Source organism: Zingiber officinale, chromosome 2A (genome assembly GCF_018446385.1).
Source record: "Zingiber officinale cultivar Zhangliang chromosome 2A, Zo_v1.1, whole genome shotgun sequence".
NCBI classification, from domain to species: domain Eukaryota; kingdom Viridiplantae; phylum Streptophyta; class Magnoliopsida; order Zingiberales; family Zingiberaceae; genus Zingiber; species Zingiber officinale.
This window is the reverse complement of record NC_055988.1, coordinates 72,607,059-72,625,243: the sequence shown is the minus strand read 5'-3', so window position 1 is coordinate 72,625,243 and position 18,185 is coordinate 72,607,059. Positions and strand designations below refer to the sequence as shown.

The following is an 18,185-nucleotide window of genomic DNA, read 5'->3' as shown; positions in this document are numbered from 1 at the left end:
TTACTTTCTTATAATTTCGCATTCACAAAAGCTTAGTCGACAAAACTAGTTTTTTTATATATATCAAGTCTGCATTATATAGAGTAACTCGACAGATGTACTACTAATAAACATTAAAATTAAAAAAACAAAAATTATCTCAACACCTAGCATTAACTCTACATCCAAAGTAATTTTTAGTAATGCCTAATTAGCCTTCCACCTAAAAGCATCATTAATAATTAAGACCCTGTCGATTGTCGATTTTTTTCTATATAAAGGCTCTCACTAGACGTCTGTGTAGCTTTCACTTTCACTTTTCTTTGTACGGTCACTCTTTTTGTTTTTTACTTCGCCGCTCCACTTCGGAACCCTAAAAGGAGATCCTTTTTTCAGAGTCACATTCTTTCTCTGGTAAGTACGGATTAATCGATGGATGTGTTTCGGAATCTAAGGATTAAAACGGCCGACCAAATCTGATTGGGGGCTTTTGGGCTGGTCTGAAGTCGCCAAACTTAGTTAAGAATGTTTCCCAGGATGGAATTTCGCTTGCGATTTTTAGTAGCCAGATGTAGTGCAAAACGCTTGCGGTTGAACTTCTCTTTCATCCTCAGTTCTTGGATGGACTTCAAAATCCAGATTTGTGTGCTTTGACTCGAAGTAGTTCTTTGTTTGCTCTGTGTTTTAATAGGAAATCATTAGCAGAGTATTTAGCCGTGGATGCCATTTTTTGGACTCACAGTTCAGTCATTGAAAAATTGTGTTTAGACTGTAGTTCAAAAGCGTGTAGTTTCTTTTCATTCTCTTCATCATAACATACCCAAAGTGCACTCAAATAATTTCTCACGAAATGGAAGTACATTATTACTCCATAATAATTGTTATCTGGTGATTCCTTCATAACATCGTCTATTTTGCAATTCACTGTTCCATTACATGACAGCATGCATAAGTAAAACACAAATGTGATGTCTATATTACATTTGGTTGTCATAATTGACACATTCTTACACTTTTTTAATCTTGCAATATATTTTGTTGTCTCATTATATTGTTGGGTGCTTCTAGAATCTTGACTCAGATTTAAAAAAATATTTTGAATGCTATCTGAAGATAATGTTAACCAAAATTAGCAAAAATTCTCTATTGTATGATATTATTTGGAAACAAATTTGTGTTTCTTTAGGAAATTTGCTTCAATCAAGTTAATGTTTAACAACATCATCTTCATTCTTATATTCCTTTCATTTGATTATTATTGTTGTCTTCGACTTCTTGTACATTATCACATTATTTCAAACAAATTCAGATAAGTTCCACATGGGATTCATTTCCAAATGAAATGTGCTTTAAGTGTTACTTCAGAGTCTGTTTAAATTTAACTAACACACCAATATTACATTTTTTTCAGGAGACAATCAAATCCAACATGGATATTTTATTCTAGAAACTGTTTCAGATTTGCTGTCGTCATTTTCTCATCAATCATGCAACTATGATATGTAGCTGAATGAATGTGATGAACTGAAATGAAGACCACTGAAGTGAGAACCTTTCTGGCTTGAACTTGTAATCTTTCAGATATATCCTTCTCAATTTAGCATGCATATAAACAGAAAGTTACCATGATGCGTAAGTTCTTCATGATCATGTTTTCTTGCAATCTGGATTTCCTGGTAGTCTTCTTCCTACTCTTTTATGTAAATTTGCCTGCCCAATGTTTATTAGTTTTATGTTCAATAAGTATTTTGGCAAACATCCTCTGGATATTTTCCTTTAATATTTTTTGTCTGTATATGTATTAGTGTCATGATTTTTGAAAATAAAAGAATGTCTCAAATACCTGTACAAATGACGCCTTTCCTTTTTCTTCTAAAATAGAAGAATATTCAGATTGAATTGAGCTTATTGGTTCTCCTAATTCTGATAGAATCAACTTGTTTTATTTGGTTCTCCTAATTCTGATATTTAATTTGTGGCACTATGGTCGACAGTGTATGGTGCAATGCACAATTTTGAATTTGAGACAACACAAGATAAAATCCATGTGATTTAGTAAGCTATGTCATAGAGAGTCGCATGCTATAGTTGACGACCTCACAAGAAACAAGAGAGAATGCAGGAGTACAAACATGTATTATTGCTTTAATGTTTGTAGCAATAGGATCAAGGCCTCTTTTTATAAGCTTTTACAATAACATGGTCTTATTGAGATCCCACAGAAAACATATTAAGTATATAAAAACAAAATAAGAATCAAACTAAATTGTATTGTTTTTATTAGACCTCTTTATTTTAGATTAGTCTATTTTATTGTTATTTCTTCTCAAGTTAAAGTCATTTAGTGAATAACAATTCTAATGCCTGACCAACAAGGATGTTAGGTGATTCCTAAACTGCCCATAGTTGTCATAATCTTACAATTCATGATTTATATCTTACAACACATTTCAATTCACATGTAAAATGATATAGTTCTTAGTTCTTACTTATGAACCAGAAATCAAAAGAACAGTGATGATTTAGGTTTAATTCAATAGAATATGAATTTTATTTTATACAATTCTAAAAATGAGAAAGAAAGTATTTTAATTCTTACAAATTAAGAGGTATCTATGACTCATTAAATAAATAAATTAAACCCAATGTATGAGAAATTACACGGAAACCATTAGAAAGAAGAATGAAAAGATGAATCTTATGATATATTATAGAAGTATAAGGGTAATGAGAATGGAGTCTCATATTCAATGCTTACATAGAATAAGGAAATTTTGTCAAATTGCGACATAGAGTCTTCGATGATAACCACAGTGGACAAGACCAAGAAGAATTAATCTTGTCATATCAATATATAGAATGACACTAAGGGTACAATTGATAGTGACTTAGAAGCCATGTCATAGTAGAGTCCTCTTCTATTTGGTGGCAATGATTTTTTTATGCGAAAATAATTTGACAATGGAATTTGCTATTGCGTATTTCATTTTAATCTTTAATGAAATAAATAATAATTTGTGAATTCTCTCTAATGGAAGATATGGACCTATTCCTGATGTGGATCAATGTTGACTTCATCTATACTATTATGTTATTAAACGGAACATCATTTTATTTATATATTTTTGGATATCAAAACTATTCTGAATAAAGGACAATTTGTTAATATATTTATCATATAATCTTTTATCTGAACCTTTCAATCCATAATTTGAAAATTCACCAAAATGATTCACACTGGTAATCTTGATTTGACAACCTTAAAAATGCCAACATATGCATCAAATAAGGTAATTGTTAGCAAGAACAATCTATTGCCGGAGATTTTCGGGGACTTAGTTGAATTTAAATTATACGAAATAAATTCAACATATCTGTTGAAATGACCTGAGCTGATAATCTTATGCTGCCAGCAGGGGCTGATGTCTGCCAAGTGCTGAAAGTAGGCTTCACAGTGGTCGACTGGGTGAAATAGGCTAAGGTCGACCGAAAGTAGAGGCTTAGGCCGACCGAGCGAAGAGGCTGACCGAGTGAAGCTTAAGGCCGAACGAGCGAAGAAGCTGACCGAGTGAAGCTTAAGGCCGACCAGGCCGATCGAGCGAAGAGGCCGACCGAGCGAAGAGAAGGCTTCTGCCGAGCGAGTTGCAGGCTTCTACCGAGCGAATTGCAGCCGAGCGAAGCCTAGAAAGTGGGGTCGGGCGAGTGAACTGAGTGAACTGAGTGAACTGAGTAAACTGAGGCCTGCGACGAACGCAGTTTCCTTGAAACATATTCGCCCCACCTTCAGCTGTGCTTCGAGGCTTTCTTGAGTCATTTGTTTCTCAAGATACAATGGTGAACCGTGATTCCCACCAAGCACTGATGGTCACGACGAACTGAGAGGTACCCGACTGCTATCACGAGCACTCCACCGAGCAAGAAATGCACGATAGAGGAGATGGGGAACGTAGGTGGAGATCCAGCCTTTCGTGTGTGTAACCTTTTGCCTGTGGTAGTAGCCTCCTTATATAAGAGCTGAGATCAATGACAACATTAATGATTGTTTAATGATCATTATTTGCCAGATGTGAACGCCAACGTTTCACTCGACTGCATTAATCGTTCTTTAATGCATCCGGTTCACTCGGCTGCATTAATCTTTCTTTAATGCATCCGTTACACAAGTAGCAAAAAGGTTTATGTGGTAAAATGTTGGTTGTTCCGCTTGGGCAAATTTTGCCTCGATCGGTCCGACATTTGGCGCGCGCAGGTCGTGCCTACACACGAGTCAACATGGTTCAGTGCAATCCGGGCCCTTGATTTGCACCCCCTGCGCATCCACGCGTGAGAGAGAGCCTCTCCCCATGCATTTGTTCACATCCTCAATGTATGTGAATCAATATAAACTAACCAGCATGCCTTGAAACTCTCAATGTGAGACTAAAGTCCTATTCACAATGGAGTTCCATGCCTCTTCCACCTCTTCTCCATTCACATATATCCAAGAATCCCCCACATGAATGGAGATAAGGTATGTGATAGCATTCAGCAGTTGAGTCCAGTATAGGATAGGTAGGTTTTACCCTTTGAACCTTCCCTTGTGGGATCTGTTTGCTTACTGGTTGACAGTAGACGTGATGTTTTTGAACTGTTCTGCCATCTGTGTAAGCATTGACATATCTCACCTAAGACTTTCCCTGATATAACTCAATTCTCATGAGTGTGTTTGTTCCTGGCCATGAACATGCCTGGTTTTGTGAGAAGTTTTAAGAATTGTGTCTTAAATTCTCTTCGAAGCGGCCCCACTTCTTTCTCACATAGGTAAACCTTTAAGAGTATTCCACATTACTCTTCTTGGATCATTAAAAGTCGCGTGCTTAACCTCCATCCTTCATTGATTCATTGAGTCGTTCCTCCACAGTGTGTCTAGTCAGTGCAAATTAGTTGTCCTTTTGAACTTACTTCTTGGGATCTCCAGTTAGCATAGGTTGAGTGTCCTTTGCACTGATCGTTGACAACGACATCAAGCCCATTCTTCGTGATGAGCTCGTAACTAACTTTCGATTTAACCCTTTGGTTAGCGGATCCGCTAGGTTATCCTTTGCCTTCACATAGTCAACAGTGATAACTCCAATTGAGAATAGTTGATGGTATTATGTCTACGACGTATATGTCTAGACTTACCATTATACAGATGACTCTGTACCCGACCAATTGCTGATTGACTATTGCAATGTATGTAAATTGCCGGCACAGGTTTCGACCATCGTGGAATATTTTCTAAGAATTGCCGTAGCCATTCAGCCTCTTCACCACATTTGTCAAGAACTGTAAATTCAGATTCCATCGTAGATTTGGTTATTACGGTTTGTTTGGAAGATTTCCAGGAAATGACTGTATCTCCCAGAGTGAATATATATTCACTCGTAGACTTAGAGTCTTTTATGTCAGATATCCAACTTGCATCGCTGTATCCTTTGATTACAGCAGGATTTCTCGTATAGTGCCGACCATATTCACGAGTATATCTTAAGTACCTCAGTACTCTTGTTATCCCTTTCTAGTGCTTAACACTGGGATTACTCGTGTATCTACTCAGTTTATTTACTACGTATGCCAAGTTTGGTCGTGTCATCAGGTACATCAGACTTCCAATTACTCGAGAGTACTCTAACTGAGAGATACTTTTACCTCGATTTTTCGATAGATGTTGACTCGTATCTATCGGGGTTCGTGCCAACGCAGTATCACCCTTGGTGAATTTCTCAATAATCTTGTCTACGTAATGAGACTGACTAAGAACAAGTCCTTCTGTCATTCTAAGAATTTTGATTCCTAGAATCACATCAACTAGGCCCATGTCTTTCATGTCAAATCTTGAGTTCAACATATTTTTAGTGGATTTGATTATCTTATCATTACTCTGAATGATAAGTATGTAATCTACATATAGGCACAAGATGATATAGTCACTCTCTGTAACTTTCATATAGAGACATTTATCACATTCATTAATCTTGAATCCATATTCCTTCATGACATTATCAAATTTCTCATGCCAATGCTTTGGTGCTGATTTCAAGCCATATAATGACTTCACCAATCTACAAACCTTGTTTTTCTGTTCTGGCACAGAAAATCCCTCAGGTTGCTTCTTGTAGATTTTCTTTTCTAAATCCCCGTTTAGAAAGGCTGTCTTTACATCCATCTGATGTATTTCGAGATTCCATAGAGCGGCAATAGCCATCAATACTCTAATGGAAGTTATTCTCGATACCGGAGAATATGTATCAAAGTAATCAAGGTCTTCTCATTGTCGGTATCCTTTGATTACCAATATGACCTTATACTTATTAATTGTGTCATCTGATTTCATTTTCTTCTTGAAGGTCCACTTGCAACCTAGTGGTTTACTTCCCAGAGGAAGATCTACAAGTTCCCAAGTATGATTTTGCAAGATATATTCCATCTTAGATGCAATTGCTTCTCTTCAGTGAGGTCCATCATGAGAGCCTACAACTTTTGAGTAACTTCGGAACTCACTTTCCAACATGAAAGTGATAAAATCTGATTCATAGGATTTTTCTACCCGAGCTCTTTTGCTCCGTCTAAGCTCAACCTCCACTGGTTCCTTATCATCATCTTCACCTTGTGTTTCATATGCCCGCTTTGAGGAGCTAGCATCCTCTCGGGTCTTATACGGAAACACATGCTCGAAGAACGAGACATTTCTCGATTCTATTATCGAGTTCTTATGTATCTCCGATATTTGTGATTCATACACAACAAACCGATAAGTACTGTTGTTCTGTGCATATCCAATAAATACGCAATCAAAAGTCTTTGGTCCTATCTTAATCATTTTCGGATCAGACACCAAAACTTTGGCAAGACACCTCCACATTCGTAAATATTTGTAGGACGGTTGTCTTCCATTCCACAACTCATAAGGGCTCTCATCTATTTTCTTCTGGGGCACCTTATTTAAAAGGTATACAGCTATTAACACAGCTTCCCCCCACATGAACTCTGGCAATCCAGAGCTTAATAGAAGAGCATTCATCATCTCCTTTAGAGTTCGATTCTTCCGCTCAGCAACTCCGTTTTGTTGAGGAGTATAAGGAGCTATTGTTTCGTGTCTGATCCCATGTTCAGCACATAACTTAGCAAATGGTGATACATATTCACCGTCTCGGTCACTTCGAAACACCTTAATCTTTCTATTAAGCTGATTTACAACCTCATTCTTATAGAGAGCAAATTTCAATATAGCTTCATTCTTACTTTTGAGAAGATACACATAACAGTATTTTGTGTTATCATCTACAAAAGTGATGAAGTATTTATTTCCACCACGTGTTTGTGTACCTTTAAGGTCGCACACGTCGGTGTGTATTAGCCCGAGTGATTCGTTGCTTCTTTCAACATGTTGAAAGGATGTCCTTGTCAATTTCGCTTCTACACAAATCTCACACTTGTGTTTCGGGTCAAGATGGAATGTAGGTATACTCTGCATGTTTATTAATCTACGCAACACATCGTAGTTAACATGTCCTAGTCTACCATGCCACAAACATGAAGACTCAAGCATATAAGTGGAAGAGCTCTCATTATTCATCTTATGCCTAATGACCATTACATTGAGCTTGAACAACCCATTAGATACATAGTCTCTTCCTACAAACATTCCATTCTTGGACAATACAACTCTGTCCTACTCAAAAATAATGCGAAAATCATGTTTGCTTAACAGTGATCCGGACACTAGATTCTTCCGAATCTCCGGAACATACAACACATTGTTCAGAGTAAGGTCCTTGCCCTAGGTTATCTTCAGCACCACTTTACCTTGGCCCATGATGTCTGAGGTTGCTGAGTTCCCCATGAACAGTTTGTCTCCAGTGATTTCTTCGAAGTTGTAGAGCAGCTCCTTGTTGCAGTACACATGTCTGGTGGCTCCAGTATCGATCCACCATTGCCGCGGGTTTGAACCCACTAGGTTTAACTCAAAGACCACAACGCAGAGGTCGTCCATTTCCGGTCTCTCGTTCAGGTTGGCCTCTTGCTTCTTCTTCTTTGGCTTTCTGCGCTCAGAAGATTTGTGACCCACTCGGTCACAGTTGAAACACTTCCCAGAGAATTTCTTCTTGCTGATGCCTCCTTTAGGTTCCATCTTGGAAGACTTGAGGTTCTTCCGTTTCGAGCGTTAACTGTGCTCAACCACGTTGGCTTTCATAGTAGCCTGAGAGAACAACTTTCTCTCTGAACTCTTGTTGTGTTCTTCGATGCGAAGTCTAATAATGAATTCCGTCACATTCATCTCCTTCCGTTGTGCTTCAGGTAGTTGTTGAAGTCCTTCCAGCCGGGAGGCAGCTTCTCAATGATAGCAGCCACCTGGAAGGTTTCACTCAGAACCATCCTTTCTGAGTGGATCTCGTGCAAAATCATTTGAAGCTCCTGGACTTGGCTGATCACCGTCTTGGAGTCAACCATCGTGTAATCCAGGAATCGACCCAATATGAACTTCTTGGCCCCTGCATTCTCCGTCTTGTACTTCTTGTCTAGGGACTCTCACAGCTCCTTAGCCGTTCTCTTCATGCTATACACAGCGTATAGCGAGTCGACATGACAGTTGAGGATGTAGTTTCGGCAAAGGAACTCAGAATGAGTCTATGCTTCCACTGCACTGATGGTTCGCGCATCAGCATTCTCAGCACGCTTGGGAGGGTCCTCGGTCAAGAATTGAGCTAGATTGAGCGTGGTCAGGTAGAAGAGTATCTTTTGCTACCACCTCTTGAAGTTTAGTCCACTGAACTTCTCTGACTTTTCTCCGGGACTGATTGGTATAGTTCCAATCGAGGCGGAGGGGGCCTGCACGTGTTGAGTATGTTGCACCTCAACATTCTGTTCTGTGACCATTTCAACATAATCGAATATGTTTCAAGATTGTTAGCAAGAACAATCTATTGCTAGAAATTTTCGGGGACTTAGTTGAATTTAAATTACACAAAATAAATTCAACTTATCTGTTGAAATGACCTTAACTGATAATCTCAAGCTGGCAGCAGGGGTGGTGTCTGCCAAGTACTGAAAGCAGGCTTCACAGTGGCCGACCGGGCGAAATAGGCTAAGGCCGATCGAAAGTAGAGGCTTAGGCCGATCGAGCGAAGAGGCTAAGGCTCACCGAAAGAAGAGGCTTGAGCCGACCGAGCGAAGCTTAAAGTCGACCGAGCGAAGCTTAAAGCCGACCGAGCAAAGAGGCCGATCGAGTGAAGCTTAAGGCCGATCGAGCGAAGAAGCCGATCGAGTGAAGCTTAAGGCCGACCGAGCGAAGAGAAGGCTTCTGCGAGCGAGCTGCAGACTTCTGCCGAGCGAGTTGCTATCGAGCGAATTGCAGGCTTCTGCCGAGCGAGTTGCTGTCGAGCGAATTGCAGCCGAGCGAAGCATAGAAAGCGGGGTCGGACGAGTGAACTGAGTAAACCGAGGCCTATGACGAACACAGTTTCCTTGAAATAGATTCACCCCACCTCCGGTTGTGCTTCGAGGCTTTCTTGGGGCATCTGTTTCCAGGATACAACAGTGAACCGTGATTCCCACCGAGCACTGATGGTTACGACGAACTGAGAGGTACCCGACTACTATCACGGGCACTCCACCGAGGAAGAAATGCACGATAGAGGAGATGGGGAATGTAGGTGGAGATCCAACCTTTCTTGTGTGTAACCTTTTGCTTGTGGTTGTAGCCTCCTTATATAAGAACTGAGACCAATGGCAGCGTTAATGATCGTTTAATGATTATTATTTGCAAGCTGTGAACGCCAACGTTTCACTCGACTGCGTTAATTGTTCTTTAATGCATATGTTACACAAACAACAAAAAGGTTTACGTGGTAAAATGTTGGTTATACTGCATGAGCAAATTTTGCCTCGACCGGTCCGGTATTCGGCGCGCGCAGGTCGTGCCCGCACACGAGTCAACATGGTTCGGTGCAATCTGGGCCTTGGATTTGCACCTCCTACGCACCCATGCGTGAGAGAGAGAGTCTCTCCCCATGCATTTGTTCACATCCTTAATGCATATTAATCAATATAAACTAACCAGCATGTCTTGAAGCTCCCAATGTGGGACTAAAGTCCCATTCACAATGGAGCTTCATGCCTCTTCCACCTCTTCTTCATTCACATATATCCAACAGTAATGACATGCAGTGTTAAGATTCTGAATAACTAATAAGGTCTACTTTTGTTCTAGTAATCTTTGGACTTTTGGTGAATTAAACTTAATAAATTCACATATCCTTAGGAGAGAAGGTCTGATAGTTGTATTCTTGTTGATCATGAATTTAATGAGATCTTATGAGGAAGCTTTTTATATTTTGCCAATGGTAATCGCATAATCCTTTTTTCCTAGTCTTCAGATATATTTCTTTTCTATTCCTTTTCTCAAGTCATATGTGCACAGAATCCGCAGAATACAGAAGAAATACAATCTTCATCCCAAGCTTCAAATGAAATTTCGCATAACCATCAGAATTCTCTAGTTGCTGAGTCACCAAGAGCAGCCACTGGATCATCTTCAAAAGGAATCAATCAAAATAAGAATGTTTGCCGTGAAGACATTGAGCTAGTAAGACAATTCAGTTCTTATTTTCATCCTGATGCGTTTGTACAAGGATTTTTAACAGTTGGCTCTGACTGTACCATACATATATTTCAGAATTTTTTCTCCCTACATATATATAGGCTATGCTAGAAATACGTACCTGCATGTCCTTTACCATTGGATATGATCTGTACCATGCTAGCAAATAATTGGACCAGAAAAGAGACATGTTACCTTAAGCTATTTCATTCCTTAACTGTTACCACTTATTTTATGGATATTCTTACAGGTCCAAAATCTAATAGAGCGTTGTCTGCAACTGTATATGAACAGAGGGGAGGTGGTTAGGACTCTGTCCACACGTGCTAAGATAGAACCAGCTTTTACCACACTAGGTGAGTCTCCCAGATTCCGTGTACTTCATATGATTTTTGATACTCATACATACTAGGGAATTGAACATTAAATATGCTCGTATCTGGTAAACTTTTTTAGCTAATAGTTGCACATGTTTGTTGTTTTTTCTTGCGCGGAACATTTCTTCAAGTATGACAAGATAATTTCTTCTTTAATTCAAGTATTTTCTGTGTAGAATTGCTGTCACTTAGTTTTGCAGGCATTGTTTTTTCAAAAACTCAAGTTCAAATGTCCACATGAATGGCACTGTGACAAGTTGCTGAGGGGAAAAATGCTCATTAATTCACTTTAAAATCATTCATTTAACTATTTAAAATGCGAATATTATGGTGTTTTAGTTTAATGTCATGTCTCTTTTCATTTTGCAGTGTGGAAAAAACTTGAAGAAGAAAATTCTGAATTTTTCAGGGCATATTATATAAGTTTGAAGTTGAAAAGCCAGATCAATCTTTTCAATCAGTTACTAGAACACCAAAGCCATCTTATGAAGAGTTCTGTCCTACCAAATACTCCAGTTGCTCCAATACATATTGGAATGGATACTAGGACTGGTAATTTCTTTCAGTGCTATCTTTGATTAAGGTGTGATCCGCCAAAAGTAATAGTTGAAAATTTAAAATTTGAGTTTTTCTAAGTTAAGTAGTAGACCTTTTTAGTGATTTATTTTGCAAAAGTCAGTGAATACTGTAAATTGTTTGTTATCTTTTGCAAAGTTCATGTTCAATCTTGTTCTTATAATCCACTAGTTTGCTCCTTTATCAATCTGGTTGGAATACTCCTAACTTCTAAGAGTATATCCGTAGATATTTAATCAATTTTGGTTCATCAAGAAATTAATTGTAAAACACTAACAAAGTTTACTTCATTAGTGGAGGTATTTTACACACGATTATACTCCTAATCATATTAACTGGTAGGTTGTGCATGCATACTAGGGCTTCTCCATCATGCGGCATAGGATACAACAGAAATCATATGGTATAATAGCCTAAAGGCTAATGGGTTTGTCGCCCATGGGTTCATAAACCATGTGAATAGCAGGTGGGTCAAACGGGTGCTCTTTTCATAGGAAATCAGCTGAACCATTCGTAGCCAAAACTTCCTCTTCATTTGGCAATCATTTGGCTTGAAAGGATCAATCATATCTTCAATAACTGACAATGCTGTCATCCCATCCTTTTCAATGGCTTTCCAAGAGAATGAGCTTATGTGCCAATTGATATGCTATGCTATGCTACTGAGTAATTGATGTGTGCAAATCGCAAGTGCATGGTTATGTCGTCAAGTAATAAAAGATCGAATTTACAGGGAATAATGATCAAGTACTAGTCTACAATCTAAATTTGACAGCGAAGACTAAACTGGGTGTAGAGTGTCGTAAACGAGAAAAATCAAAAGAACAATGGTGAAGAGAGTGAAAGGGAGAGAACGCTAGGTTAAGGAGGCAGTAGAAAGGTAGTAAATGAAAACAATTCTAGGATGTTGGTTTCACCACATTGTTTGTAAACACTTTACCTTTGTTTGAATTTCTATTCTCAATGGTGATTTATGTATGTAAACTAACCTTTGTATCCGATGTAAACTTTTGTAATTACACCAGCGCATCAATTCCAATTATCGAGTACTTTCGAAACAGTCGAAATTAGATATTACTTTTTAAGGGGATCATTAAGCTCTCCTACTATGTGATGATGAATTATGATTGATCCATTAAGCTCTATGTCAACCTAGGGTTCCTCGTGGTATACTAATCTACTCTCGTAGCTGACTCTTCGGGTCTCGGTTGTCTACGGGTCGGAGGATTGGGCTCTCCTCTCAGTTTATCCTCGAATCCCCATGGGATATGAATCTCGTACTTTTGATATCGAGATCGTGTTTACATAGTAGATCCGGACCACTAATCAGCAAATTATAGAAATAGAAGGATCCAACATGCATAGATTATTCATAATAGTATTTATTTCACAAAAGGCTAATCCCTAACCTAGAATCAAGAGTTTACTCTATAGAGGTGGAGTTACATCTACAAAATATGTTATCGATTACAAATCAAATCAAGTTCAAAAATTTAGAGAAAGAAGAGAAAAGCTTAGGCTCGATGTGATGAATCCTCCTCCAAGATGCTCTTCCTTCCTCGTGCAGATGACGTTAGGCTTGGCTCTAGATCACCTCTTGAAGTTTCCTTGGGGGCCCTTGGACGACCCCAGGTTGAGATGCCCAATCAAAGAGGCGTGATCGGCTTATATAGGCTAAGGAGCGATCACCCGACACAGGTCGTGTTGGGTGGCACGGATGCCTGTGTAGGGTGCGGTGGCTTCAGAGTGAGGGCGGCCATGGGTCGTGCCCACGGGCGCTTGTGGCCGGCTCGGTTGCTTGAGAACGGCTCGTGCTGGCTAGCACGGGCCCTCCGGTTGAATGCGCCGTTCAGAATACGACCCGTGGCTGGCACACATACCTGTGGCAGACAACCAAATAAAACGTGGCCTGTGCTGGCGGGCATGGGCACCTATGTCATGGTAAGGAGCTTCCAAACTTGATCTTCAACTTCCGTTTTCTCTCCTTTTCACGCCCTATCACAAAAAATACACGAGAGCAAGATTCTGAAATAGGAAAAATATCAAAATAAAGCATAAAGATACAATATCGTGAAATATATGCATGCAAAGTAGGTAAAAAGTGTGTCAAATTGTATCAAAAGCGTATATAAAATACGCACATCAAAATCCCCAAACTAATCTATTGTTCGTCCTTAAGCAAATATCTAAAATGCACGTGAATAACCCTCTCCCAAATTTCAATAAACTCATCTAATCCTATCAAATAATGTCATCTTAAAGCGAAGTCATTCAATCAGTTTCACCAAGCCTATGAGCTAGTTACGTGCATAATACATGGTTTGTTCCTAAGGTTTTAAATTTCTTCTTAGTCAAATCAAAATGCACGTGAATAACCCTCTCCCAAATTTCAATAAACTCATCTAATCCTATCAAATAATGTCATCTTAAAGCGAAGTCATTCAATCAGTTTCACCAAGCCTATGAGCTAGTTACGTGCATAATACATGGTTTGTTCCTAAGGTTTTAAATTTCTTCTTAGTCAAATCGTCATTCTATCATGTTCTCAAGGTTTCCAACGTTAGACAGTTACCTGCCATATGCGAGGTTTCTCCCACTTTCCCAATACAAAGTCTCAAAGGCATACTCGGTATTGAGAAAAATGGATAAATGTTTCTCGTAACCTAACTCGGTCTTAAAGGAGTATTTTATCCTTTCCACCCACGACAACTGTTTTCTATCTAGTTATTGCTACTCTTTTCTTTTCTTTTACTCAAATATTTATTGCATCTCAATTTTTTTCTTCCATTTTCTTCTCTTTCTTTTCACATGGGATTTTGATTTTTCTAAATGGGCTAATAGAACCTGAGCATAATCCAGTAACTAAAATGTTGAGAAAAGGGTCACCTATGGTCACCAAGGTACTAGTCCAATATAATGAATCATGACTATTTTTCTAAATCTATCTTTCGGGAATAAACTATAAGTGATGTGTAAAGGTCAAACTATCAAGTAGTCTTATAGTGAAATCAAATTAACTCAATAACGCTATTGTAAAGTTCTACTGTAAGATAGGAAGATATGAATCACCAAAATTTGGAGTGTATTCACATGGCATCATTAAACACTAATCATGTAAAACATGCTTCAAAGGACAATACCATGCATACCATGCTTCATTTCAGATTCAAATGATCAATGAACCTAAGCATCTCTGATGTAAAACTAAAAATAAAATCAATAAGAGAAATGTTTAAAATAAGCGTCACCAAACTATATTTATAAAAGAAAGGCTCACCATAAACCTCAAAGTGGAGGTGGAGGAGGAAAAGGGGGAAAAGGAACCCCTTGGCTATTGTCGGAGTTTTGGTAGTTATACTATTGGTGTCAAACGTATACATGCTTAGTTTGAGCGGCTCTCAACTCCTCCTTTTCACGGTGGCCCTGTTCCCATTGCCGTTGCTCTCTTTGCTTACTCATGAATTGTCTCACTTTGCCACGAAATTATCTTTGATCTTCTCACTCTACTGCCTCTTCTTCTCTCCTCGCCTCAGCTTGAAAATATGATTCAACCTCATGATAATGTGTCTCTGCCCGTAAATGTCCCACGAGGACTCCAAGTCCACTGGTCCTGGTCCTTGTTATTTAAAATATTATCTCATTATAACCTGTTCTGCATGGATACCATCAAGACTAGAGCGGAAATCAGAAAAATTATATGCATGAGGTCTTGTGGAAGGCTCAAAGTGAGAAAAAGAATGACCAACAGGCTCAGTGTGCTGCTCTCTATCCATGGGAGATTCTTCTCTATCTGGGTGGATCACAGGGGCATGTGGTCTCTCAGAGGGGGCATGCGTGCCTCTCTAGACTGAGGGATTAGTGACATCCGTGATAGCCTCCAATTTTTTGGGTTGGTTATGATAGTGTACTCAACATTAGACATGGTTTAAAGTGTCGTGCCGAGACGGTCGAAACGGGCGACACAGCATGATAGCTGCGACGTGTTGTGCGACCCTGTGGCCACAGCAGAGGGGTCGCTCAACCCCACAACAGCAATAGAGGGGTCGCATAACCCTTCCGCTGCGGCTGCGGAAGCGTCGCGCGACCTTGCAACCGTTGCAGAGGGGTCACACGACCATTGTAATCATGCCGGAGGAGACATGTGATACCCGTGGCCATGACTGAGGGGTCACGTAACCCCACGACAACGCCGAAGTCATGCGAGCTTGCGAGTGGTGTCGGATTTTTGATTTTTTTAAATTAAATTTAGGTTAATTATTTTAATCAACTCCTATCTATGATCGAGATAATCTAAAAGGCTTTATTAAACCCTAATAAAATTATCTAATTAATTTATATTTCATTTATTTTAATTTAAAAATTATAATAAATTTTTTTTTATTTATTTATCTATTTTCATATCTTTTCCTTTTTTTTAATAATATTTTTATATTGTTTATTTTTAAATATTTATGTTAAATGTTTTATTTTTTAATTAATATCTTTTATATTTAAAAAATACCGAAACTATATCGGTACGACACGATACGGTACCAAAACTGTATTGTTCCGGTCTAGCACCGAAACCTCGACATGGGTCAAAATTTTAAACCTTGATATTAGGTAGTGTAAATAGTACTTGATCTTGAAGCACAAATCTAAATGAGTCCCCATCATGGACAATTATCCTTAAGGATAGACACGTCCCAATGTCAATACTTGAGTGCCCCTCTACAACCTCTAACCCGCTCAAATCATATCTAAGGCCTTGGGAAATATGGGTAATGTACTCACCAACCATGATAGTCCCAGTAGTGACTTTCCCAAACTTGAGCAGGTGTGTAACAAAATGAGATCCACAATCTATAATCCCTCCATGCGACATAGTCCACAAACACAAAAATTCACTAAGCCTCACTACTCCTTCACTATCACCTCTTCTAAAAATGTCATTTGCCATAATCGATGGAGGTAACGGATCGTAGGATTTTGAAGGTGTGAGGCTTTAGCTCTTGAGGGTTCATATCCATCTTCCCTCGTCAATTCCCTCTAAAAGGACGTGACATTGAAATCCCTATGCATTCTTCTCTCCCCTCCGGAAGGTAACCCAAATCGATAATTAAATTATTTTAAAGTCCATCTATACTCATCATCAAACAATCTAAATTTTATCAATCCCTCTATACAATTCCTCCTCGTTAGGACCTCAGTGTCCAGTGAACTCAAGAATTCAAGTGCGGTCCTAGCGTAAGTGGGATATCGTATACTCATCAACTCTTCCCAACTCACTTTACTTGTCAAGCAATCTATATCATCTTTAATGCCTAAAACCTCCATCACATGATCATCTATATATCTAGTGGATGCAACCCTTCGCTTAACAAGTATATCAAAATGTACTTTTTGAACTTCATCTCGAAAATTAATACCATAAGGATTGTTACTCTTATCGCGTGCTCTTTCCACCACTTTCTCCTTTCCTTTTCCCCTGGAGGTCGAAGCTTCTTCTTTCCTTGATCTTTTCATCCTTGCTTTAAGCTTGGGTTGAGGAAATGGAGATCTAGGGCAAGATGAAGGTGTGACCTCGAGAGTAAATGAGCGAAGATGAAGGTTTTAGGCTTAAGGAAGAGGATTTGAGGAAGGAGATGAAGGGTTTGAAGGACTTTCAAGCGACACAAGGAGTGGACGGCTAGGGCACGGTCGTGGAGTTTAATTAAGGTTAATGTGACACGGCCCGTGCTAGTGGGCATGGGTGCCCGTGTCGCGTTCGGCGAATTCAACAACTCTCCAACACGACCCATGTTGGAGAACACGAATGCAGTGCTTCATTCAGCAAGCTAAGCACGGGCCGTGTTGGTAAGCATGATTTCCTGTGTCAACCTTCAAAATTGGGTTTTCACTCCAATGTTTGGTTGATGACTTGCACAACAAAATGAATGGATCAAAAGTACTTCAAAAACAAAATTCAATGAATGAATAAGGTAAAAATCTAAGAAACAAAAAGCTTGAGTTGCCTTTCAAGAAGTGCTTGTTTAAAATAATTAGCTCGACCCCTTTACAAAATCTCAATTTGGAGCCATAGCTTTGAGGGGGTTCCTCTCCCCTCTAAGTGTTCCAAATTCAAAAGTTTCTTCTCTTGATGGAGCTCTAGCTAGAATAATGTATTTGTTTTGCTTTGGAGGTTCTATATTTAGCTTCATATCTGGAGGCCTTTCAAAATGTCCCTCCAAATGATCTGAGTCTCCTTCCTCCCCTTTGCATTCTCCATAGAGATCGCTTGATAGTTTGGAGAGATCAAATTCTAGCTTGTTGCTTCCCACCGCAAACGAGAATGTATGATTCTTTACATCAATAATCACTCCAGTGGTGGCTAGGAAAGGTCTCCAAGAATGACTGGAATACGAGGGTCCATTTCTAACACCACAAAATCGGCCGGCATGACTATTCCTCATATTTACACCAGAACATCCTCCAAAATCCCCATAGGGTGCCAGCAAGAGTGATATGCCAACTGGCCAACTGTAATGTCATGGTGGTGAGCTTGAGGTCTCTTAGACCTAACCTTTTGCACATGGAGAATGAGATTAAACTGATGTTTGCTCCTAAGTCCCATAAAGCTTTACTTATCTTCTTGTCTTTAATTAAGCATGGCA

The 18,185-nt window shown here is 39.1% G+C and overlaps 1 protein-coding gene across 6 annotated transcripts in view; it reads left to right on the top strand.

Annotated features, from left to right (window-relative positions):
- Window positions 1–274: 274 nt before the first annotated feature.
- LOC122041184 overlaps window positions 275–18,185 on the top strand; it is a 33,612-nt gene continuing 15,701 nt past the window's right edge. Inside the window, exons 1-5 of one of the 6 annotated variants that reach the window (XM_042600787.1) lie at window positions 275–393; window positions 1,391–1,523; window positions 10,421–10,585; window positions 10,851–10,956; window positions 11,347–11,529. In XM_042600787.1, coding sequence (XP_042456721.1) covers window positions 1,509–1,523; window positions 10,421–10,585; window positions 10,851–10,956; window positions 11,347–11,529 — 469 coding nt within the window. In that variant the 5' untranslated portion in view covers window positions 275–393; window positions 1,391–1,508. Of the gene's footprint in view, window positions 640–1,390; window positions 1,524–10,420; window positions 10,586–10,850; window positions 10,957–11,346; window positions 11,530–18,185 lie in introns of all 6 variants that reach the window. The other 5 variants (XM_042600791.1, XM_042600786.1, XM_042600788.1 and 2 more) reach the window with 5 other exon arrangements.